This window comes from Sminthopsis crassicaudata, chromosome 1, assembly GCF_048593235.1.
Source record: "Sminthopsis crassicaudata isolate SCR6 chromosome 1, ASM4859323v1, whole genome shotgun sequence".
Lineage (NCBI taxonomy): Eukaryota > Metazoa > Chordata > Mammalia > Dasyuromorphia > Dasyuridae > Sminthopsis > Sminthopsis crassicaudata.
This window is the reverse complement of record NC_133617.1, coordinates 249,106,672-249,134,295: the sequence shown is the minus strand read 5'-3', so window position 1 is coordinate 249,134,295 and position 27,624 is coordinate 249,106,672. Positions and strand designations below refer to the sequence as shown.

Below are 27,624 nucleotides of genomic sequence, written 5' to 3'. Positions count from 1 at the left end.
ACACCCAGAGAGTGCTTAGAAGTTCAATACCCAGACATGACCAATCAATCAGGAAACCATCTGATGGGAGAAAGGGATTATAATTACGGAGAATAGAGTTGTATGCAGCTGGGACAATTGAGATACCCCCTGGAGAGGTGAAATCTGTTCCTCTCCAGCCTATGGATCCCTTGCCTCCAGGCATAGTAGGCTTGACCATTTCACCTAAGAGTACTTCATCCATACACTGACTTGGGAAACTGGGGAATGTGTAGATAATATTCCAGTCACTAATACAGGTAGACAATGTGTGACTTATCAACCAGAAGTAGTAGCATCAGGTTTATTGATATAGACTCCCTAATAAGCAATCTGGTGATAGTCGAGCAGATTCTGACTCCAAGCAGCAAAATCCAGGAATATATTGGACAGCAGCTATGACAGCTGATCGACCTATGCTCACCATCTATATAAATGGCATACCATTAGAAGAACTGGTAGACACTGGTGCAGATCATACAGTCATTAGAGGTGCCAATTGGCCCAGTCACTGGCCAAAGATTAAGGCAGACCCCTACATGTCCGGGGCAGGAGGATCAATAGCAGCTGAAGTTAGTGCTACCCCTTTGAGATGGACTTTTGAAGGCAAAACAGGAGGTTTTACTCCTTTTATAGTTGAAAAATCCCCATCAATCTGTGGGGAAGAAACATTTTACAACAATTAGGAATAAAAATGAGTACTTCCATTTTTTAGGCAGGGCTGCTGTTGAAGGCCTGCCAACACTTTCACCTGTTCCTATCCAATGGAAAACTGATACATCAGTGCGGATAGAACAGTGGCCCTTAGCTAGCAATAAAACTCAGGCCTTATGAGATATAGTACAGGAGCAACTTGACCAAGGACACTTACAACCCTCTCTAAGTCCTTGGAATTCCCCAGTATTTGTTGTAATAAAGAAATCTGGAAAATGCAGGATGTTGACTGATTTAAGAAATGTAAATGAACAGATGGAAACTATGGGAACTCTTCAGCCTGGACTTCCATCTCCTCAATTGCCTAGAGAACGGCCTTTTGGGTTATAGACATTAAGGACTGTTTCTATTCTATCCCTCTAGATAAGGAGGATATGAAAAGATTTGCCTTCTTGGTGCCCAATGTTAACTTAGCTGAATCTTATAAAAGATATGAATAGACAGTTTTGCCAGAGGGAATGAAAAAGAGCCCTATTATGTGTCAAATGTATGTTGCTGCTGCTCTTACTCCAGTAGGAAAAGCATTTCCAAAAGTAATGCTATTACACTACATGGATGATATATTGGGGTGTGCACTTGAGAAACAAATGTTAGAAGCATGTCTACAAAAGACCATAGAAACACTAAGGAATTACAAATTGGACATAGCTCCAGAAAAAACTCAAAGACATGCTCCTTTTCAATATTTAGGATATGAAGTATACCCTAAGGTATTTACAGTACAAAAACTCTCCTTAAGAGCAGAGAAGCTAAACACCTTAAATGACTTCCAGAAATTGATAGGAAATATCTAATGGATGCGTCCAGTGTTAGGCTTGACTACCTATCAATTGCAATTATTATATGACATTTTAAGAGGAGACAGTGCTTTAAACTCACCATGCCAGCTTACAAAAGAAGCTCAAGAGGCTTTGAGAGAAGTAGAACTGGCTTTATCCAATGTGGTTGAAAAAGTCACTCAAAAACCCTTGGAAATATCAGTTTTTGCTACACAAGAGGCACTCACAGCAGTCCATCAAGGAGATAGTGTGATAGTGTGGGTGAACCTCCCAGCACAACCAGAACAAAGCCTTACTACTTTCCCAGTGCTTGTGACTAGAATTTTATTAAAGACTATTAATTGAGCAGTACAATTATCTGAAATAAGACCGGACAAGATATACACCTTTTATACTAATGCACAAATTAATGTATGTTGTGAAACCATCCCAGAGTGGCAAATGTTATAATTTGCCACTAATAAAAAGTTTTATTAACCATGGCTCCAAATTTTACACACGGGTCTCCATAACCAGACTATTATATAATTGATGATGGATTCCTGAAGAAAAGGTTTCCAAAGTTCCTCTTAAAGGACTTCAACCATCTTTACAGATGCATCCAAACATGATATTTGTGCTGTATACTCTCATGACTTAACTATAAAGAGAGTAGTTAAAACTCCTTTTCAGTCTACTCAGCAGAATGAATTGTATACAATCATTCTAGCTCTTACTTATTATCCAGGAGATATAAATATGATATCTGATTCAGCCTATTCAGTAGGTGTGGTACAAAGAACTGCCACAGCCCAAATAAAATTTGTAGCCTCTAATATATATCAGCTCTTTAAGGAACTTCAAGAGCAAGTGAGAAAGCATCCAGGTAAGATTTATATCTTGTATGTCCACTCTCATAGTGGACTTCCAAGTCCTATTTTTGATGGTAATTCAAAGGCAGATAACCTTCTAACTATGTTGGCCAATACTCCTTTATTTCAAGAAACCCAAGGATCTCATTTTAAATATCATCAGGCTGCTCAAACTTTATGTTTACAATTTGGAATAACAAAGAGAGGAAGCTAGGAGCATAGTAAAAGCCTGTACAGCTTGTCTTCCTTTCCATACTCCTACACTCCCTCCAGGGAAGAACCTTCATGGTTTGAGACCAAATGAAATTTGGCAAATGGATGGGACCCATTATAAATCTTTTGGTCACCTGTCTTTCGCCCATGTTGTGGTAGATACTTTTTCAGGTTTCATTTTTGCAATACAAGCAGCAAAGAGACAGCTTGAGTGGTCACAGAATTCCCTATACAAGCATTTGCAATTATGGGTGTGCCACAAGCAATAAAAGCAGATAATGAACCTGCATATACTTCTAAACATATACTTTGTGCATAGTGTAAGATTTTACACACTACTGGCATACCCTTTAATCCTCAAGGACAGGCAATAGCAGAGTGGACAAATAGAGAGGGTACAAGAAAGGTCAGGCCAGCGCAATTAAGATGTAAATGGACCAATGGTCTTTATCCTCGATGTGCTTAAGAGTTGAGTACTTAGGGACTTCCTCTGTGGTTGGGATCTCCACCCAAGGCGGGAACCTACATCTCCCTCTGAAGTCAAATTCAGGATGTAGACTTCATGGTTGACTGGCTTGTGTCTGTGACCTCATTGACTCAATTTAAGCTCAGGACTAGAAGCACCCTCTCCTTTTTCACTTCCCTTTTTCCCCTCTTTTCCCTTTTCTCTTTCCTCTTTCCACCTGGAGCCTGGACTGGGAGGTCGATACTAAGGTATATACAGGAGGTCATAGGGTAGATGTGATTTATGGGAATAAAGTTTAAGATTGCTGTTCATTTAAATTCTTGGGTGCTCTGTTATGCTTCAAATACTTTCTATGAGATAGTAGCCAGAGGATTCTGAAGACCTCAAAATAGAGGTGAGATTGATGATATTATATTTACCAGATTTTCTCTGATAGGCCTAGGAATAAGGACAGATTAGCATTAGTTAGGGAGAGGAAAATAAAACCCTAACACTCCTCCAAAAACAAAAGAAAGGGGGAGCCACAGGTAACCTTAGAGAACTTTTAAATCTAGCTCTTTTATACTATTAACTTCTTGATTTTTGACAAAGATGCACTGGCTCTGGCAAACTGGTTTTATATCCACTGAAAGGGTAGTGTCCAGTGCAAGCAGCTCCACTATCTTTAGATAATCGCCAGGTGATGTGGAGAGATCCAGAAAGTGGTGAATGGAAGGGACCAGATAGGTTAACTGCTTGGGGGAGAGGGTTTGCTTGTATCTCTACAGATGTAGAAGGAACCAGATGGGTCCCAACAAGCTGTATTCACATTGTCTATCAGAGAGAGAAAAAGCAGACCCTTGAAACAAAGGAGAAGGCCCAAGAAACATCGGGTGGTTCCATCGCTGATTGCACCCAATACCAAAAGAGCCCGACAGTTATGGTATTTGACTCATGGACATCAAAAATTGTTGGACTTCAAAACCCTCAGAAATCACTGGATTCTCTGAGGCATGATAAGACTGTTGTAGGACTTGAAAACCCTTAGGAATGGGATGGCGTGATCACCTGTATTCTAAAACAAAAGAAAGTGGGAGATGTAAAGGGCTGGAACTCTGAGTTGATGCACTGAGGTCTGACAACCAAGCACTTAAGGCTAATTACCTAATGGACAATACTCTATTAGCATATGCTTGGAAAATGGTCCTTCCCACTATTTTGTACTGGTTAAATCTTTTGGTGTACACAGAGAATTGTGGGGAGGATAAAGGGGTAGAATAAGACCTTGGGCGGTAGAAAAAAGAGAGGAGAGGTCATGCAGATCCTTTGTTGATCCAATTCACTTCTACTCCTAAGACCAAGAATAAAGACAAAGAACTTTTGCTTATCCTGACTCTAGCTAATTCTAAGGTATCCAGGGTGCTAATTCAATCTTCACAATGAGCCATGTTGCTTTATTAAAATATTACTAAGACAAATATCAATTATTAAGCACCTACTATGTGTCAACTTTTCTCTTCACTCTGAATTTGCTGCTCTGCCTGGTTTCATTCCATGAAACAAAAAGTCCTTCCCAGGTTAAGCTTATTACTTCTTGATCACAGGGCTGCTAAACTCAAGCCTTGATTAATCACATTCCTTACACAGCCCTCTCCTCTAACTGGAGGATACCATAGGTATTCCTCCTCCTTTCTAGAAGACAGAAACAACTTTTTCTATTTCATCCCTGCCGCTGCTGCTCTGCCTGATTTCAGCTTTAAAGAGCAACCTATGTCCTTAAAACCTTGTGGTTATCCTCCCAGGTTCCTGCTTTTTTTTTTTTTTTTTTTTCAGTGTTGTCCCCGCCCTCCCAACTAGACTGTAAACTCCTTGAAGGCAGAAACCATCTTTGTCTTAGTAATGGTACTCTCAATGTTTGGCACACAGCAGACTCTTGAGAAGGCAGTAAACACAGTCTCTACCACTAAGCACCCAGCTTAATGCACTCTCAAGAATACAAAGGCACTCAAAGAATACAAATACAAAGGAGGATAGAAAACAAAGGAGGCAGTTTGTTAGGGGGAGGGGAAGGCTTTGTGTTTGTCTCAGGGAAATCATTCAGAAGAAGGACTAGGATGGATTTCCAGGAGAAGATAGGACTTTAATTGAGACTTTAAGAAAGCCAGGAGATATAGATGAAGATTAGAAAGTATTCTAGGCATAGAGGATGGTAAGTGAAAATGCTCAAAGTGGAAAGATGGAGAATATTCTGAGAGGAACAGCCAGGAAGCTAGTACCACTGGATCACAAAGAATATGAAAGGGAATAAGGAATAAAAAGACTGGAAAGGTTGGAAGGGGCCTGGATATAAAAGGCTCTCAAAGCCAAACAGAGAATTTTATACTTGAACCTGAAAACAAAAGGGGGCTACTGGAGTTTATTGAATGAAATATAATACAGTCCCATCTGTGCTTTAGGAAGACCAATTTGAAAGCAGGTAGAAGTCAGACTGGGGAAGAAAGACAGGAAGCAGGGAGACGAATCAACAGATCATTGCAGTAGCCAGATAGTGAGATGATAAGGGCTGGCACTAAAGTAACTATAGGGAGGTACATAGGAGACTTGTCATGAAGATAAAAGAGAAGGATCTGACAACTAGCTGAATATGAGAAAGGAAGAGTGAAGAAGAATCAAGGACGACACCTAAGTCATTAATGGAAGAGGGTGGCACCCTTGACAGTAAAAGGAAATCGAGGGAGAGGAAAGGGTTGGGAGCAAAAGTTAATGAGTTCTGTTTTGGACAAGTTGGACTGTCTATAAGACATACAGTTAAAGATGAATAGTTATCAGCCATTAGAGATACAAGACCCAAGGGGCCAGGAGGTGGTGAGGTCCCTGGACCTGGAGTCAGGAAGGTCTGAGTTCAAATTTGGCTTCAGACACTTGACACTCCTGGAGCTTATGTGTGTACCTGAGCAAGTTATTTAATCCAAATTGCCTCACAAAAACAAAAACAAAAACAAAAACAAAACAAACAAACAAACAAACAAAAAAGGCCCACAGTCAGAAGAAATAATAGAACTAGCAAGTAGATATGTGAATTACTTGAATACAGATGATAATTAAAAGCATAGGAAAACTTTCATAGAGGGAGAAAAAAGGGAGCCCAGGACAGAGCCTTGAGGGCCACAGTTGGCTGGCACGAAGTAGATGAAAATCCAACAAAGGAGAAAGCAAGAAAAGTCCACCAATTAGGAGAAGAAACAGGCAAAGCAATATCATGAAAATACAGTATCAAAGGAGAAGATGGCTGAAAATGTCAAAGACTATGGAGAGGTCAAAAAAATGAAGATTGAGAAAAATTCATGAGATATAGCAATTAAGAAACCATTAATAATTTTGGAGAGTGCAGTTTTAGATGAATGATGAGGTCAGAAGCCATACTGTAGAGAATAAATTAGAGATTTTGTTGCCTACAGAGCTGCCATTTCATAGAACATGATGGAAAGGTTAGGTAACTTTAGAGGCAGTTATTTGAGGGGGGTGGAAATTAGGACAGTGGAGGATAGAGAATGAGGTTAAACAATGTCAAATGGCATTCATAATTACTGGGTGGGTTTGATAGGATGGAAGTATATTAGTCATTGAAAAATTTAATCAGGTTGATCATTGTCCACTGGAGTGTACACCTTTGGGTAGAATGATCAGAGGGCTTTAAGCAGCTGTGTATGGCTAAAAAGTACAGGAAGGTAAACGGACAGGAGATTATTAAGGCAGATTTAGTCGTGTGAAGCTACAGGTGACTAAAAAGAATGCTTGGAAAAAATTAGAAATACACAGGCAATGTAAGACCAAGGAAATCAGAGGTTAATAAAGAAAGTGCCTGGCTGGAGCATAGTTCTATATGTTGTTCAAATATTATGACATGTGGCAGATCTGGAGATAAAAGGCTGAGTTCAAATCCCAGCTCTCCTACTTAGAGGTATAACTGAATGTCTTTGGTCAAGTTAGTCATTTAAGCTAACCAGGCTCCCAGTTCATCTGTAAAAGAAGTTTGAAATGGATGACCTGTAAAGTCCCTCAGTTTCCTCCAAAATTATGCTAAAGAAGAACTATTACAGGACCACTGATGGAATCTTACCTGTTTAAGAGCCTTTTTGGTGTGTTGCTGGAAGGAAGACACTAACTTGTTTTGCACTGCTGTATTTGTAAGGTTTGAGTCCCGGTTGGAAGACGATTCTTCAGATACTTGTCTTGTACAAACTAAAAAAAGAAGTAAGAAATGAGATTATAAATGGTTATTTCCTTTTAAGTCTCATTTAGAATTACCAACCATTGGGGTTTTCTAATAGAAAAAGTTTTTTGGGTTTTTTTTTTTTTTTTTAAATAGCTTTTTATTTACAAAACATATGCATGGATAATTTTTCAACATTAACCTTTACAAAACCTTCTGTTCCAAATTTTCCCCTCCTTCCCCCTCCCCTAGATGGCAGGTAGTCCAATACATGTTAAATATGTTAAATCCAATATATGTGTATGTATATATATATATATATATATATATATATATATATATATATATATATATATATATATATTTATAGTTAAATGTGTATACATATTTATAGTTATCTTGCTGCACAAGAAAAATCGGATCTAGAAGAAAAATAAAATCTGAGAAGGAAAACAAACATGCAAGCAAACAGTAACAGAAAGAATGAAAATGCTATGTTGTGGTCCACACTCAGTTCCCATAGTCCTCTCTCTGGGTGAAGATGGCTCTCTTCAGTACCGAACAATTGGAACTGGGTTGAATAATCTCACTGTTGAAGAGAGCCATATCCATCAGAATTGATTATTATAGTCTTTTTGTTGAAGTTTATAATGATCTGGTTCTGCTCATTTCACTTAGCATCAATTCATGTAAATCTCTCCAGACCTCTCTGAAACTGTTGGTCATTTCTTACAGAGCAATAATATTCCATAACATTTATAAACCATCATTTATTCAGCCATTCTCCAATTGATGGGTATCCATTCAGTTTATCGTTTCTAGCCACTACAAAAAGGGCTGCCACAAACATTTTTGCACATATGGGTGTCTTTCCCTCTTTTAAGATCTCTTTGGGATATAAGCCCAGTAGTAACACTGCTGGGTCAAAGGGTATGCACAGCTTGATAACTTTTTGAGCATAGTTCCAAACTACTCTTCAGAATGATTGGATCCATTCACAGTATCCCATGTATCAGTATCCCATGAAAAAAAAAGGTTCTTCATATGTAAACAATACAACAGTCTATCTGAAACAAGCCTTAAGAAATTTAACTATTTTAAATCTCTCATCACACAGGCTAAAAACATCATCCACAACCAAAACACACACACACACACACACACACACACACACACACACACACACACACACACACACACACACACACACACCCCACACACACACACACCCAACCAAAATTATTCTTTCATTTATGTGGCTATACATATGGTAGGGTTTTATTTATACAGTAGATTATGAGCTCAACAATCTATTTGCAGTTGAAGCAAAAAAGCATGAAAATTAGAATGTGGTCTTTTAAAATGTGATAAATTGGTCCTTTTCAGAGTATTATATAATTTTTCCATTCTCCAAGGTGAAGTTTTTCCCTTTCCTTGAATTAGAGAAACTTACTTTTCCCCTCTAACATTGCTAAATAGGAAAAATAGGCTAAAGAAGCTTTCTTTGAATAAAGTCCAAAATTATAACATAAACCTTTGTGACTACCTCTCTCCACTGTTCATAAGATTGCCTGGCTAAATTAAAATATCTACTTCTTTGTGTCATATGTGATTGGGATGAGGGTGGTAAGACAACACTAAGATGTTATGATTCAAATGTTATATTCAGGTCTATTAGCAATGATGACAATAATAGCATTTATGTAGTGCCTTAAGTTTATCTCATTTAATCCTCAGAACAAACCTAAGAGAAATTGCTATTATTCATTTTATAGACAGTCAGCCAATAAACATTAATTAAGTGCCAACTTTGAGCCAGTCACTAGCACTATGCTAGCACTAAGGATATAATAAAGGTAAAAGGTAGTCCCTTATAGTCTAATGGAGAGACAACGTGAAAATAGTTATAAATTTAAAAGACACAAGATAAATTAGAAATAATCAAAAGAGGAAAAGCACTAGAATTAAGGGAGATCAGGAATGATTTCTTTATACAAAGTGGGATTTTATCTAGAACTTAAAGTAAACCAAGAAAATCAAGAGGTAAAGATGAGGAGGTAAAGTATTCCCAGCATGGGGGAACAGCCAATGAAAATGCTAGAATTGGGAGAGAGAAAATATCTTGTTTGAAGAATAGCAAAGAGATCAATGTCATGAGGAATTGGAGAAGGGAGGGTAAGGATAAGAAGACTATGAAAATGAAGAAATTGAAGTTGATTTAATCAGGGTCACAAAACTGGTAAATGTAAGTATTCTAAGTAAATTCTTGTAGATTATTAACACTCTATTCACTACAACATCTAGTTAGATTATATGTCGACAAATTTGTTCTCTCGAACATACACACACACACACACACACACACACACATACACACATATCTTGGTTTACTGCCTGTATAATTTATGAACTGTCTAGGAATGACAAAGATACTAATTTTTTAGAATTATTTTCTCATTAACTGCTTTTAATTCCCCTATAAAGCAATAATGTTCATAATCATTTATCTTCCTTTTTTTGTGTTTTACAAATGAAAAATTGGTATTGACTAAATTGCTATTTCTCTTGAAGAGAAGAGGAAGTGTTTGATGGCAAAGTCAATTTCTGGCTTTTTATGTACTTTTTTTGTGACAATTGTTCACTATCAATGAAAACTTTTATACCAAAGAATGATAATTGGGATCAATGTCTTTGATTTTTCTATTTCCCACTTTTTGGCTTTGATGGCTTATTTTTAAAGATGAAGTTGAAGTTGTGTGACTATTCTGTTTTCTCAATTTTGGCCTTTTTATATCTGATTTTTACTTTTGCTCTAAATAATCAATATTCTGACTGCACAGTAAATTTTGATATGATTCCCACTTAAAGTAAACAGTTGCTCTTGGTTAAGACAATTTTATTTTTTGATGATTTTGTTTGGTGTTCTCCATGTCTATGTTCTTAGTTTTTTAAAGTATTTTTCCAATTACATGTAAAAACAATTTTTAACCTTCATTTTTTTTTTGCATGTTTTTTTTTTGTTTTTTTTTTTTTAATTTTTATTTCATTTTATAATTATAACATTTTTTGACAGTACATATGCATGGGTAATTTTTTACAACATTATCCCTTGCACTTACTTCTATTCAGATTTTTTCCCTTCTTCCCCCAACCCCCTCCCCCAGATGGCAAGCAGTCTTATATATGTTAAATATATTACAGTATATTCTAGATACAATATATGTGTGTAGAACCGAATTTTTTGTTGCACAGGAAGAATTGGATTCAGAAGGTAAAAATAACAGTTTACATTCATTTCCCAGTGTTCCTTTTCTGGATGTAGCTGGTTTTGTCCATCATTAATCAATTGGAATTGGATTAGCTCTTCTCTATGTTGAAGAAATCCACTTCCATCAGCATACATCCTCGTACAGTATTATTGTTGAAGTGTATAATGATCTTCTGGTTCTGCTCGTTTCACTCAGCATCAGTTGATGTAAGTCTCTCCAAGCCTCTCTGTATTTCTCCTGTTGGTCATTTCTTATAGAACAATAATATTCCATAACATTCATATACCATAGTTTACCCAACCATTCTCCAACTGATAGACATCCATTCATCTTCCAGCTTCTAGCCACTATGAAAAGGGCTGCCACAAACATTTTGGCACATACAGGTCCCTTTCCCATCTTTAGTAGTTCCTTGGGGTATAAGTCCAGTAGTAGTATGGCTGGGTCAAAGGGTATGCACATTTTGATAACTTTTTGGGCATAATTCCAGATTGCTCTCCAGAATGGTTGGATTCTTTCACAACTCCACCAACAATGCATCAGTGTCCCAGTTTTCCCACAAGCCCTCCAACATTCGTCGTTATTTGTTCCTGTAGTCTTAGCCAATCTGACAGGTGTGTAGTGGTATTTCAGAGTTGTCTTAATTTGCATTTCTCTGATCAATAGTGATTTGGAACACTATTTCATATGAGTGGAAATAGTTTTAATTTCGTCATCTGAAAATTGTCTGTTCATATCCTTTGACCATTTATCAATTGGAGAATGGCTTGATTTCTTATAAATTAAAGTCAATTCTCTGTATATTTTGGAGATGAGGCCTTTATCATAACCTTTAACTGGAAAAATTTTTTCCCAATTTGTTACTTCCCTTCTAATCTTGTTTGCATTAGTTTTGTTTGTGCAGAAACTTTATAATTTGGTGTAATCAAAATGTTCTATTTTATGATCAATAATGGTCTCTAGTTCTCCCTTGGACACAAACTCCTTCCTCCTCCACAAGTCTGAGAGGTAAACCATCCCATGTTCCTCCAATTTATTTATGATTTCGTTCTTTATGCCTAAATCTTGGACCCATTTTGATCTAATCTTAGTATGTGGTGTTAAATGTGGGTCCATGCCTAGTTTCTGCCATACTAATTTCCAGTTTTCCCAGCAGTTTTTGTCAAATAATGAATTCTTATCCCAAAATTTGGGATCTTTGGGTTTGTCAAAGATTAGATTGCTATTTTTATTCACCATCTTGCCCTGTGAACCTAACCTATGCCACTGATCAACCAGTCTATTTCCTACCCAATACCAAATGGTTTTGGTGACTGTTGCTTTATAATATAGCTTTAAATCAGGTACACTTAGACCACCACCTTCCTCTGACTTTTTTTTTCATTAGTTCCCTTGCAATTCTCGACCTTTTATTCTTCCATATGAATTTTGTTGTTATTTTTTCTAGGTCATTAAAATAGTTTCTTGGGAGTCTGATTGGTATAGCACTAAATAAATAGATTAGTTTGGGGAGTATTGTCATCTTTATTATATTCGCTCGGCTTATCCAAGAACACTGAATGTCTTTCCAATTATTTAAATCTGACTTTATTTTTGTGGCAAGTGTTTTGTAATTTTGCTCATATACTTCCTGACTCTCCTTTGGTAGATATATTCCCAAATATTTTATACTATCGACTGTTATTTTGAATGGAATTTCTCTTTGTATCTCTTGCTGTTGGATTGTGTTGGTAATGTATAAAAATCCTGAGGATTTATGTGGATTTATTTTGTATCCTGCGACTTTGCTAAAATTCTGAATTATTTCTAATAGCTTTTTAGCAGAGTCTTTGAGTTTCTCTAAGTATACCATCATGTCATCTGCGAAAAGTGACAATTTGATTTCTTCATTTCCTACTCTAATTCCTTGAATCTCTTTCTCGGCTCTTATTGCCGAGGCTAGAGTTTCTTGTACTATATTGAATAGTAATGGTGATAGTGGGCAACCTTGTTTCACTCCTGATCTTACAAGGAAAGGTTCTAGTTTATCACCATTACATATGATGTTTACTGAAGGTTTTAAATATATGCTCCTTATTATTTTAAGGAATAGTCCATTTATTCCTATACTCTCAAGCGTTTTTAGTAGGAATGGATGTTGGATTTTATCAAATGCTTTTTCTGCATCTATTGAGATGATCATATGGTTCTTATTAATTTGATTATTGATATGGTCAATTATACTAATAGTTTTCCTAATATTAAACCAGCCCTGCATTTCTGGTATAAATCCCACTTGGTCATAGTGTATTATCCTGGGGATGATTTTCTGAAGTCTATTTGCTAATATCTTATTTAAGATTTTAGCATCAATATTCATTAAGGAAATTGGTCTATAGTTTTCTTTCTCAGTTTTCGATCTACCTGGTTTAGGTATCAGTACCATGTCTGTGTCATAGAAGGAATTTGGTAGGACTCCTTCAATCCCTATTTTTTCAAATAGTTTACATAGCATTGGAGTTAGTTGTTCTTTAAATGTTTGGTAGAATTCACCTGTAAATCCATCTGGTCTGGGGACTTTTTCTTAAGAAGTTGGTTAATAGCTTGGTCTATTTCTTTTTCTGAGATGGGACTATTTAGACTACTTACTTCTTCCTCTGTTAATCTGGGCAAGCTATATTTTTGAAGGTATTCTTCCATTTCATTTAAGTTATCGAATTTATCAGCATAAAGTTGAGCAAAGTAGCTCCTAATTATTGTTCTAATTTCCTCTTCATTAGTGGTGAGTTCACCCTTTTTATTTTCAAGACTATCAATTTGCTTTTTCTCTTTCCTTTTTTTAATCAGGTTTACTAAGAGTTTGTCTATTTTGTTGTTTTTTTAATAAAACCAACACTTAGTTTTATTAATTAATTCAATAGTTTTTTTACTTTCCATTTTATTTATCTTACCTTTTATTTTTTGAATTTCAAGTTTTGTGTTTGTCTGGGGGTTTTAATTTGTTCTTTTTCTAGCAATTTTAGTTGTAAGCCCAATTCGTTGGCCCTCTCTTTCTCTATTTTATGCAAGTAGGCATGTAGAGATATAAAACTTCCCCTTATTACTGCTTTGGCTGTATCCCACACATTTTGGTATGATGTTTCATTATTGTCATTTTCTTGGGTGAAGTTATTAATTATGTCTATGATTTGCTGTTTTGCCCAATCATTCTTTAGTATAAGATTATTTAGTTTCCAATTATTTTTTGGTCTATTTTCCCCTGGCTTTTTATTAAATGTTATTTTGATTGCATTATGGTCTGAAAAGGATGCATTTACTATTTCTGCCTTACTGCATTTGATTTTGAGGTTTTTATGCCCTAGTATATGATCAATTTTTGTGTAGGTTCCATGAACTGCTGAGAAGAAAGTATATTCCTTTCTGTCTCCATTTAGCTTTTACCAAAGATCTATCATAAAAAACTTTTCTTGTATTCTATTTACCTCTTTGACTTCTTTCTTATTTATTTTGTGGTTTGATTTATCTAATTCTGAGAGTGCAAGGTTGAGATCTCCCACTATTATAGTTTTGCTATCTATTTCCTCTTGCAGCTCTCTTAATTTCTCTTTTAAGAATTTAGATGCTGCACCACTTGGTGGATATATGTTTAATATTGATACTGCTTCATTATTGATGCTGCCCTTTAGCAGGATATAATGCCCTTCCTTATCTCTTTTAATTAGATCAATTTTTGTTTTTGCTTGATCTGAGATGAGGATGGCTACTCCTGCTTTTTTGGTTTTGCCTGAAGCATAATAGATTCTGCTCCACCCTTTTACTTTTAGTTTGAATGTCTCACCCTGTTTCAGGTGTTATTCCTGTAAACAACATATAGTAGGATTCTGACTTTTAATCCAGTCAGCTAACTGCTTCCTCTTTATGAGGCAGTTTGCCCCATTCACATTTATGGTTAGAAGGACTAATTCTATATTGCTTGCCATCTTGTTAACCCCTGCTTATGCTTTTCTCCTTTCCTTCCCTTTTACCCTCCTATCCAGTATTAAACTGGTGAACACCACTTGCTTTTCACAGCCCTCCCTTTTTAGTTTCCCTCCCCCACCTTAAAGATCCTCCCCTTATTTTACCCCTTTTCCTCAAAATTACTGTATTCCCTTCCCCTTAGCTTACTTCTTCCCTTTCACTTTTCAATGAAGTGGAAGAAGTTTCACCATAAATCGAATATGTCTATTGATACACGCTATGTTCCTCTCCTTCCTTTCTTTCTCTCAGATATAATAGGTTACCTTTGCCTCTTCATGAGATGTAGTACCACCACTTTACACTTTTTTATGATATAATCTCTTTTCCACCTCTAGTTTCTAAGACAAATTGTACATATGTTCTTTACATATTTTTTTTGACAGAAGTATAGTTCTCAAGATTTCTTTTTACCTTTTTAGAAATCTCTTGAGTTCTGTATTTGAAGATCAAACCTTTTATGTAGGTCTTGTTTTTTCATCAAAAATAGATGGAATTCATTTATTTCGTTAAATGTCCATCTTCTTCCCTGGAAAACGATGCTCATTCTTGCTGGGTAAGTTATTCTTGGCTGCATACCAAGTTCCTTAGCCTTTCGGAATATCATGTTCCAGGCCCTGCGTTCTTTTAATGTGGACGCTGCTAGATCCTGGGTTATCCTTATTGTGGATCCTCCATATCTGAATTGCTTTTTTCTAGCAGCTTCCAATATCTTTTCCTTTATCTGATTGTTCTTGAACTTGGCCACTATATTTCTTGGGGTTTTGATTTTAGGGTCCCTTTCAGTAGGTGATCGATGAATTTTTTCAATGTCTATTTTACCCTCTGTTTCCAGAATGTCTGGGCAGTTCTCTTTGATAATTTCCTCAAAAATGGTGTCCAAGCTCTTTTTTTCCTCCCATTTTTCAGGGAGTCCGATTATTCTCAAATTGTCTCTCCTGGATCTGTTTTCCAGGTCTGTTGTCTTTCTGGTAAGGTACTTGACATTCTTTTCAATTGTTTCATTTCTCTGGTTTTGCTTGACTACCTCTTGGTTTCTCCTTGAGTCATTCATTTCTACTTGTTCCAGTCTAATTTTCAATGATGTATTTTCTTCACTCACTTTTTTTATATCTCTTTGTAATTGTCCAATTGAGTTTTTATCTTCTATGGAATTTTTTTCCATTTTATCCATTTTATTTTTTAGAGAGCTGATTTCTTTTTCCAGCACACTAATCCTGTTTTCCTTGGAGTTGTTTACCTTTTCCAGCTCACTAATCTTGTTTCTCAATGATTTGATTTCTTTATCCACTCTGTCTTTGAATACATGGGATGACTTCTCCAGGCTCTCTTTCCAAGTTTCCCTTTCCTTTTCCCATTTCTCTTCCAGCTCTCTTGTGAGAGCCCTTTTGATTTCCTCTATGAGGTTCTTTTGTATTGAGGAGCAGCTTATATCCCTCCCAGGGGATACATCTGGGGACAGTCTGTTCCTAGTCTCCTCAGCATTTGAAGTCTGCTCCCTCTCCACACAGAAGCTGTCAATGGTTAGAGCCCTTTTGAATTTTTTGTTCATTTTGTCAGAGTAGGAATCAAAGAAAACAAACTGACAAGAGAAACAATTAGTCTGTTTTGCGGGGGATGGGGCTAGATGGTATCAATGGGCTTCCTCTACAGACTGGGGGTAGGGCAGCAGAGAGCCACTAACAGAACAGCAATGACTGTACTGAGTCTGCGCTCTGAGGCTCTGAGAACGCACCGAGTCAGTCCAGGTCGGGGTTGGGGGTGGCCGGGCTCTGAGAGAAGCTGGCTTTCTGGGGTTTTAATCTTCACCTCCGGTGTTCACACCCTCTCTGGTACTCCTGGCTTGCTGCCAAGACGGAGCATCCACAATGGGACAAAAGCCCTTTCACAGAAAAGGCAGAGATCACACCCCTCCCCCTCCGGTCTGAGCTGTATGAGCTGCCTGTCTTGCTCTGGCTGCCTGCCCTCAGTCTGCGCCCAGTCTGATTGACCCTCCCCTGAGCAAACACAGACCTTTTCTTGCGACTTTCAAGGATGTCTTCTCTTGGTGATTATTTGTGGATTTCTTTCTGGGTCAAGCATTAAGTCAGAGGCTTGTCATGAAGTAAGTTCTGAGAGAAAACAAGGAGCTCAAGCAGCTGTCTGCCTCCACGCCGCCATCTTGGCCGGAAGTCCCTTAACCTTCATTTTTAAAAAATTTTGAGTTCCAAATTATTTCCCCCTCCTCCCTAATTGCTTATGAGTAAGCAATTTGATAAAGGATATTTATGTGCAATCATGTAAAACATTTCTGTTAGGATTACTAGATGAGAACTCAGGTTGTCTGGACAGTGACAAGGTGAGAATTCAGGTTGTCTGGACAATTACAAGGTGAGAACTCAGGTTGACTTGATAGAAGGAGCAAGCTCATTGGCTGAAGTGGTTCTTCCCAGAAGCCCTTGCATTATCCCACGCCCATTCTCTGGGAGGGAAAAAGAGGACACCACTCCAGAGATAGGAGAAGACTCTGCACTACATCTGGCTTGACGCAGCTCTCTGCAGGAAGGGAAGTCGGCTCTCTGCAGGAAGGGAAGTCACTTCTCTGGATAAGAGTTAACAGCAACTACCTGGAGACAACGGTTCACTACAGGAAGAAGAATCTGTCTGAGAGATTTGAGTAGACATAGCAGATCTCTTCCCAGAGAGCGATCCAGCAGCTTCTGGAGACGACAGCATGCTACAATTGGCATCCTCACGTGGGGCAAGGACTTTTGCTTATCCTGACAAGAGGAGCTAGGCCAGACCTTCTCACATTTCCATATTAATTGTCATGAAAAAAACAAAAAGGAAAAAAAAAAAAAAGACAATTTTAAATAATTTAAATTTAGACTTCCGGCCAAGATGGCAGCATGGAGGCAGACAGCTGCTTGAGTTCCAAGCTTTCTCTCAAGACTTACTTCATGACAAGCCTCAGAGTTATTGCTTGACCAGAAAAGAAACCCACAAATAATCACCAAGAGCCTGGAGAAGTTATCCAGAGTGGATAATGAGATCAAATCATTGAGAAACAAAATTAGTGAACTGGAAAAGGTAAACAACTCCAAGGAAAACAGGATTAATGAGCTGGATAAAGAAATAAGCTCTCTAAAAAATAAAATGGAAAAAAATTCCATAGAAGAAAAAAACTCACTTAAAAACACAATTGGACAATTACAAAAAGATATAAAAAAAAGTGAGTGAAGAAAATACATCACTGAAAATTAGACTCGAACAAGTAGAAATGAATGACTCAAGGAGAAACCAAGAGGTAGTCAAGCAAAACCAGAGACAGGAAACAATTGAAAAGAATATTAAGTACCTTATTAGAAAGACAACAGACCTGGAAAACAGATCCAGGAGAGACAATTTGAGAATAATCAGACTCCCTGAAAAATGTGAGGAAAAAAGAGCCTGGACACTATTTTCCAGGAAATTCTCAGAGAACTTCCCAGACGTTTTGGAAACAGAGGGTAAAAGACATTGAAAAAATTCATCGATCACCTACTGAAAGGGACCCTAAAATCAAAACGCCAAGAAATATAGTGGCCAAGTTCAAGAACCATCAGACAAAGGAAAAGATATTGGAAGCTGCTAGAAAAAAGCAATTCAGATATGGTGGAGCCACAATAAGGATAACCCAGGATCTAGCAGCGTCCACATTAAAAGAACGCAGGGCCTGGAACATGATATTCCGAAAGGCTAAGGAACTTGGTATGCAGCCAAGAATAACTTACCCAGCAAGAATGAGCATCGTTTTCCAGGGAAGAAGATGGACATTTAACGAAATAAATGAATTCCATCTATTCTTGATGAAAAAACCAGACCTACACAAAATGGTTGATCTTCAAATACAGAACTCAAGAGATTTCTAAAAAGGGAAAAAGAAACCTTGAGAACTATATCTCTGCCATAAAGATATGTAAAGAACATATGTATAATTTGTCCTAGAAACTAGAGGTAGAAAGGAAATTATATCATAAAAAAGGGTAAAGTGGTGATACTACATCTCATGAAGAGGCAAAGGTAACCTATTATATCTGAGAGAAAGAAAGGAGGGAGATGAATATAGTGTGTATCAATAGACATATTTGATTTATGGTGAAACTTCTTTCACTTCATTGAAAAGTGAGAGGGAAGGAGTAAGCTAAGGGGAAGGTAATACAGAAATTGTGAGAAAAAGGGGTAAAATAGGAAGAGGAACTTTAAGGTGGGGGAGGGAAACTAAAAAGGGAGGGCTGTGATAAGCAAGTGGTGTTCACAAGTTTAATACTGGGTAGGGGGGTAAGAGGGAAGGAAAGGAGAAAAGCATAAGCAGGGGTTAACAGGATGGCAAGCAATATAGAATTAGTCATTCTAACCATAAATGTGAATGGGGTAAACTGCCTCATAAAGAGGAAGCAGTTAGCAGACTGGATTAAAAGTCAGAATCCTACTATATGTTGTTTACAGGAAACACACCTGAAACAGGGTGAGACATTCAAACTAAAAGTAAAAGGGTGGAGCAGAATCTATTATGCTTCAGGCAAAACCAAAAAAGCAGGAGTAGCCATCCTCATCTCAGATCAAGCAAAAACAAAAATTGATCTAATTAAAAAAGATAAGGAAGGGCATTATATCCTGCTAAAGGGTAGCATCAACAATGAAGCAGTATCAATATTAAACATATATGCACCAAGTGGTGCAGCATCTAAATTCTTAAAAGAGAAATTAAGAGAGCTGCAAGAAGAAATAGATAGCAAAACTATAATAGTGGGAGATCTCAACCTTGCACTCTCAGAATTAGATAAATCAAACCACAAAATAAATAAGAAAGAAGTCAAAGAGGTAAATAGAATACTAGAAAAGTTTGATATGATAGATCTTTGGTGAAAGCTAAATGGAGACAGAAAGGAGTATACTTTCTTCTCAGCAGTTCATGGAACCTTAGAGAGACTTACATTAACTGATGCTAAGTGCAACGAGCCGAACCAGAAGATTATTATACACTTCAACAATGATACTGTATGAGGATGTATTCTGATGGAAGTGGATATCTTCAACATAGAGAAGAGCTAATCCAATTCCAATTGATCAATGATAGACAGAATCAGCTACATCCAGAAAAGAAACACTGGGAAATGAGTGTAAACTGTTATTTTTACCTTCTGAATCCAATTCTTCCTGTGCAACAAGAAATTCGGTTCTACAGACATATATTGTATCTAGAATATATTATAATATATTTAACATGTATAAGACTGCCTGCCATCTGGGGGAGAGGGTTGGGGGAGAAAGGGAAAAAATCTGAACAGAAGTAAGTGCAAGGGATAATGTTGTAAAAAATTACCCATGCATATTTACTGTCAAAAAAAAGTTATAACTATAAAATAAAATAAAAAAAAACAAAAATTTAAATTTAAAAATGAAAATGGTATGCTTTGATCTGCATTTGGATTCCATCAGTTCTTTCTCTGAAGGTAGATAGCATTTTCTATCATGAATCCTTTGTATTTGTCTTGGATCCTTATATTGCTATGAAAAACTGTTCACAGACAATGCTCAAGTAAATCTTTCTGTGTTTTTCTGAAATTGTGCTGCTCATCATTTCTTATTACAAAATAGCAATTTATTACATCTACATACCACAACCTTTTCAACTATTTCAACTGATGGGAATCCCCTCAATTTCCTATTCTTTTCAATCACAAAAAAAAAAAAAAAAATTGCTATATAAATATTTTTGTACATGTAAGACCTTTTCCCTTTTTGTGATCTCTCTGAGATAGATATGACAGTGGTATTATTGAATCAAAAAATACGTACAATTTTAAAGCCCTTTGGACCTAGTTCCTAATTGCTTTCCAAAATGGTAGGATCAATTCATAAATTCCCCAACAGTGCCATTATTGTCCCAATTTTCCTGCATCCTCTCTAATATTTATCACTTTCCTTTTCTGTCATATTAGCCATCTGATTGGTGTCAAGTAGTGCCTCAGAGTTGTTTCAATTTTCCTTTCCTTAGTCAAAAGTGATTTAGAGCATTTCTACGTATGAGCATAGATAGCTTTGATATCTTTACCTGAAAACTGCCTGTTCATATGCTTTGACAATTTATCTGCTAAAGAATGGCTTCTACTCATATATTTGACATAGCTCTATATATATGAGAAATGAGGACTTATCAGACATAGCTGAAGTAAAGATTGTTTCCCAGTATTCTGCTTTCCTTTTAATTTTGGTTAAAATGGTTTTGTTTGTGCAAAAAACTTTTAAATTTAATGTAATCATAATTTTCCAATCTACATATAGTAATGTTTTCTCTCTCTTGTTTGGGCATAAATTCTTCTCTTCTCCATATATCTAACAAGTTAAATGTTAATTGTTCTCTTATTTCATGCCTTTTTTATGTCTAAACCATGTATTCATCATTGATCTTATCTTGGTATACAGTATAAAGTTAATGCTAATATCATTATGTTTTCCAATTTTCCTAGTAGTTTTTGATAAATAGTGAATTCTTATTCCAGAATCTGGGGTCATTGATTTAGTAAACATTAGGTTACTTTTTACTACTATGAGTTAACCTAATCTATTTCACTAATTCACCACTTTATTTCTTAGCCAGTACCAGATAGTTATGATATTATCAGTTCATAATATAGTTTGAGATCTGGTATGACTAAGCCATTTTATTATGCATTTTTCTCCTTCTCAATTTTGGCCTTTTTATATCTGATTTTTACCTTTGCTCTGAATAATCAATATTCTGACTGCACAGTAAATTTCGATATGATTCCCACTTAAAATTGCTTGCTGAATAAGTTTAATAAAATGTTAGCAAAGAGTAGTGACAATCTTAATTTTTGTTTCCGGATCCCTCCTTGGGCAAGTCTCAACCTGCCTGGGTTTCACTTTCATCAAAAAATTTTAAAGGCCTGACCTGAGGCAAATATAGGCTAGGATACTAGCAATACAAAAAAAAAAAAAAAAAAAAAAAAAGTCTTTGACTTGCTATTTAGATGATCTTTACAATCTCTTCAAATTCTCAGCCCAATTATGAATTACGATTAGTATCTACCCCAGAAGTGAAAGCAGGAAATTATGTATCTTTGATCTTAAACACAAATAAATTCATATATAAATGTGTGTCTAAAATAGACAATATCCAGACTGCTGTGAAAGAAAACCACATAAACTGAATCTTTAGATACAGACAAGCCACAACAATTTTTAATGTATTTGTAAATATCAAATCCCATTACATATCCCATGAGTCCCTATATAAAAATTCTGAATAGCTTTTTCTGAAAAGCACTTATAGACTGAGTTAATGGGCTGTATTTGTTCAAATAAAGATTCTAGAGTTCTGATAAAACTATTTTTATCATTTTTTTCTCATTCTTGAAGCTGTTTTAGTAATATATGTAATAATGAAGAAATACAATTGAGTTCATTTTAACAACTGCTCTTAGATAAATAAATATTTTAACAAACTTAGAACTAGTCCTCATAAATGATAGCCAAATGAAAATAACACTTTGAAAAGGAAAGTACAGAGGGAAAGCCTTTCTATTTAAGAACTACTGTGAAAACTCAAATACAAAAAAAGGAAGAACATGCATATTTATGTTATTTTATCTACAAATGCTGCCACACACACTGTAGAATGTTTCTACCATACATGTTCCTAAATAAACACTAAAGACAATGAGAGGCTAACAGCATTGTCTCAGTTTTCACACATACACCATCATCTCACTATGAGGCATTTTTCTTTCATGAACAACACAGTTAAATGGGAGGAGGTATAAATCCTGCCTCTGGAAAACTCACATCTTTTGCAAGAAAAAAAATTTAAGAAAATTTTGGAGAACATGATAGCCCCAAAGGGCAATTCAGAAACCACCATATCAAACTGTTGAATTTAAGCTCACACTGTGAGGTAAATCAAATGTTCTGGGAATTTAATTTTTGTTCTTTCAATAATAACTAGGATCTATGTGGGAAGCCTGGGGTCTGAAGCCAAAGTTACAGATAGAGCTGGTAAACTAGTGAACAGGAAAATAGCAAATAAAGACTTTCACATAGTGGTAAGACCTGCTCCAACGTACACCTGAGGTTCAACACTTCTTTGTGGATTCTTTTAAATTCCTTTAATTTCATCTTTATATATTTTCTGAAGGAAAATATTCACAATTAAATTAACATACTTAAAAACAGTTGTTTAAGACTGACATCAACGATTAACTTCCTATTTTTAAGATAACAAGAGAAAATACGCTTGTCATACCTGAGTTACTATTTATTATTAATATTCAATGGCTAAGTTAACATTTATAGATGATCAAAACACTTTATGGTCTTTTGCCTATTTTTAGAATTAATTTTTTGAAGAGTAGCTTTCTTCTTTTCCAGCAAGGAAATACAGGGGCCATTAAAAGGCCCTTTTCACATATATATTTAGAACAAGAGTTTCTTGACCTAAATGACTTAGGCCAACTTGGTCCCCTTTTTTAATTTTTCATTTATCTATTTATGTATTTTAATACACATTGCTTTATGAATAATGTTGGGAGAGGAAAAAAACCAGAACAGAAGGGGAAAAAAAAAAAAAACTCATGGGAGAGAGGAAAAAAAAAAAAACAAAAAAATAAAAAACAGAAAAAAGAAGTTAACATATCATATGTTGATTTACATTCAATCCCCATAGTTTGTTTTGTTTTTTTTCCTGGATGGCATTATCTGTCCAAAGTATATTGGATTGTTTTGACTCACTAAACCACTGAGAATAACAAAGTCCTTTATAGTTAATCATGGCACATTCTTGCTATTATTATGTACAATGTATTCTTGGTACTTATTGTTTTGTTCAGCATCAGTTCATGTAACTCTTTCCAGGCCTTTCTCAAATAAGATTGTTTATCACTTTTTATAAAACAATAATATTCCATTACCTTTATACACCAAACTTGGTTCAGTCATTACCCAACTGATGGACATCTACCCATTTTCCAATTCTTTGCTACCACAAAAAGAGCTGTTACAAATAATTTTACTCATATGTGTCCTTTTCGGTCCTTGATGATGATTCCCTTGGAATACAGGCCCAGTAGTAACACTGCTGGATCAAAGGCTATGCAGTTTGATAGCCCTTTGAGCACAGTTCCAAACTACCAGAATGATTGGATAATTTCACACCTCCACCAACAATGCTCAGCATCCCAATTTTCCTACATCCCCTCCCAACATTTATAAAATTATCTTTTCCTGTTATCTTAGCCAATCTGAGAGTTGTGTGGTGGTATCTCAGAGTTGTTTTAATTTGCAATTCTCTAATCAATAGTGATTTAGAGCATTTTTTTTTCATATGACTATAGAGGGCTTTAATTTCATCATCTGAAAATTGTTCATATCTTTTGACCATTTATCAAGTGCAGAATGATTTATATTCTTATAAATTTGACACACTTCTTTATATATGTTAGAAACGGGACCTTTATTAGAATTATTGGCAACAGAATGTTTTCAGCTTTGTACTTCTCTTTTAATCTTCATTCTCTTGGGATATTTTGTGCAAAAGCTTCTAATGTAATATAATTAAAGTTTTCCATTTTTCCTTTTATAATGTTCTCTAGTTCTTTGGTCATAAATCTCTCTCTTCTCCTAAGATCTGATAGATAAAATTATGTCTCACTCTCCTAATTTGTTTATGGCATTATTCTTTATGTCCCTATATACCCATTTTGATGCTATTTTGAGATTGGATATGAGATGTAGATCTATGCTGAGTTTCTAATATATTTTCCAGTTTTCCCAGGGATTTCTGTCCATATGGTGATATGTTAATCTATAAAATATAAACTATAAATAGTTTAACTTTTGAATAATGATTTTTTTTCCATTTCCTTTTTACTTGTTTATGCTTCTCTTGAGTCCTCCTCCTCTAAAAGATGATGCTAAAGTGTTACTGGATAATTGATTCTTGGTTGTAATCCCAGGTCCTTTGCATTCCAGGCCCTCTGATCTTTTATTGCAGATGCTGTCTAATTCTGAGTAACCTGTGACTCCTGAACATTTCTTGGGGTATTGTCCTTGAGTTTTCCAACAATGTTTCTTTAGGTTTTTCCACGTATAATCTCTTTCCAGAGGTAATTGATGGATTCTTTCAATGACAATTTTTATCTCTGGTTCCAATATATCAGGGGAATTTTCCTTGATGATCGCTTCAAAAATGCTATCTAGAATCTTTTTTGGTCATGGCTTTCAAGTAGTCCATCAATTTTTAAATTGTCTTTCCTGGATCTATTTTTCAGATTGGCTGTTTTCCCAAATGAAGTATTTTATATTTTCTTCCAGTTTTTCATTCCTTTCAGTTTGTTTGACTGATTCTTGATGTCTTATAGAGTCAATTAGCTTCCATTTGGCCAATTTTAATTTTTAATGTATGATTTTCTTCAGTTACAGTTTGAATCTCTTTTATCATTTAATTAATTCTACTTTTAAAGGTGTTTTCTTCAATGAATTTTTATCATTCCTTTTCCAAGTTGTTGACTCTCTTTTGAATAGGATTCATTTCTTTTCCCATTTTTTCTTCTCCATCTCTTATTGTCTTTTAAAATCCTTTATGAGCTCTTCCAAAAAGGCTCTTTGAAGCTTGAGACCAATTCATGTTCCCCTTTCACATTTCAAATATAGGCATTTTGTCCTCTTCTGAGTTAGTGTTTTAGTCTTCCCATCAAAAGAGTAGCTTTTCAAGGTCAGTTATTTTCTGTTTCTTGCTCATTTTTTTTTCCTTTTCCCTATTTTCATGCCTTTTTTGGGGGGAGGAGGAAATAAGGCAATTGGGGGTTAAGTGACTTGCCCAAAATCACAGAGCTAGAACTGTTAAGTGTCTGAGGGCAAATGTGAACTCAGGTCCTTCTTACTTCTCAGTGTTCTATCCACTACACCATCAAATCACCCAGTATTTGGTGATTTTTAAGAAAAGGTCTGTTCTTCAATCAGATCTGTACCAAAATTTTTGTTCAACTTTGAGCCTTGGCTTTCAAGTACAGGAGTACAATGTATTTGATATCTTGGTCATAGCCTAACCAGTCCCATCTATTATTGCCTGGTTTCTTTGATTGACAATTTGCCTTCTGTGCTGAGACTGGGGGTTGCCCCACTAGTTCATGCTTTCAAGACCAAGAGCCTTAGCTGCTTGATCAAGACTCTCTCACTGGTTTTCCTAGACCCTGGCTGAGCTGAGTCAAGCATTCCTTTTTTGATGCCCTTCCAACCTATTTTGAACTGGAAAGTTGTTTCATTCCATCTCTTTGTAGGCTTTATCATTCCAGGCCCTGTTTAGAACCTTGATTTCATAGGGTTTCTGAAAGGAACTGGGGAAGGCTTGAGGAGCTTCCTGGTTTTACTTTGCCATCATTATTATAGTAGAGGCTATTATAGACAAATGCCACTTTGTTTGCCTCTTTGCCTGAATTTCCACCACTCTATTGAAATACACTCCTATACATGATCAACACATATACCTATGAAATAAATCTATGTGATCCACATACATGTAATCTCAAGAATCCATATATAAAATTTATGGATAGTTTGTGAAAAACACCTGAATAGATTATTTTTAAAAGCACTTGTACTCACAGATGTAGATATGTTTAGATTTAATTCATGAATGGTGTATGCATAGATATAAATTTAATTTAAGAATTTTCCTAGCAAAATAAGTCATGTCCTCTTTATTGCTGGTAGACTAATCTCATCTGATTTTAAAAAAACAGAGCTGAACAAGATAGTAGGCATAAATGAATTCCCATTTGTATTGAAACAATATCCGTACTAATGAGATGTTAGACTGTACTTAAATAATGTTAATGTACATGCTTAGTTAATAACCTGGGGTATAAAGATATTTTTGAAACTAGAAATGGGAACTTAGGAAATCCAGCAAAGATATTATTATTAATGGTAAAAATAGTGACAACAATTACTCATTTATGTAATGCTTTACTATTTGCAACATTTTCATACTTTATTTTAATTGATTCTTTTACCTCTATAAAGTAAATGCTTTTACTATCTCAATTTTATAAATGAGGAAACTGAGGTTTTATAGGACTAAGTGACTTAACCAGGGTAATTCAGATATTTGTTAGAGAAACAAAAAAAAGTTTTCCTGATTCCAAGAATAGTACCTCTAAGCTGTTATATCATCTGGTATTGTAACAATTGTAGTTGTAATTGAGTTAATAATGATAATCATATTTCAAAAGTATAGCATACTTTTGGCTAGCAAGTAGCAAGATGGTGAGGTAGATCACTGGCTTACCAGTCCAGAAAAATCTAAATTTAAATATTTATGAACTTTGTGACCCTGGACAAGTCACTTAATTTTTATCTCTTTCCTTATCTGAAAGATAGAAATAATAATATTATGTGCCTCCCTCTTGGAGTTGTCAGTATAAAATGAGATAATATTTGTAAAATGCTTGGCAAACCCTAAAGCACAATATAATCCTAATCATTATTATTATTTTTAAAAACAAAGGATTTGTAATATCATTATACAATATACACTGACACAGACCAAAATTTCTCAAAACTTAATAGCTGGGGCTTCAAGAGTTGTTGGGGAGAGGGTGGGAGAGATTCATCTCTTTTGGCTGCCTTGGTTATGTGGATGCACTTATGCAGATCAATTTGACATAAATTACAACAGATGTCACTGGGTTCATAGATCCTGAACTCTATGATGCAATATCGGAGAAAAGAAATAATAACAATAACTATAATGATGTAATTTTGGACCAGATTAAAGTAAAAATTTTAATGTATATCAGAGAAAGACAGAGACTGAAGGATTCAAATTTAAAACAGAAGGCCCTATGGAATCAATGAGTGACACTAATACATGAGCATCTATTTTTCTTCAGTGTATGACAGACTGACATTAAAGATAACAAGAAGCATGGTATGATTAAACATGCTAAGAAAGTTACTAACTTTCTGAAATCAAAGATGGCTAGGATATCTATTACCAATCCCTCCCTCCCTCCCTCCTTCCCTCCCTCCCTCCCTCCCTCCCTCCCTCCCTCCCTCCCTCCCTCCCTCCCTCCCTCCCTCCCTC

General features: G+C 35.8%; 1 protein-coding gene across 5 annotated transcripts in view; it reads right to left on the bottom strand.

Moving 5' to 3' along the window:
* ASXL3 (ASXL transcriptional regulator 3) overlaps positions 1–27,624 on the bottom strand; it is a 248,985-nt gene that overhangs the window by 109,067 nt on the left and 112,294 nt on the right. For all 5 annotated transcript variants that reach the window (XM_074277569.1, XM_074277560.1, XM_074277579.1 and 2 more), the window contains one exon: positions 7,141–7,262. In XM_074277569.1, the coding sequence (XP_074133670.1) occupies positions 7,141–7,262 (122 nt within the window). The remainder of the gene's footprint in view (positions 1–7,140; positions 7,263–27,624) is intronic.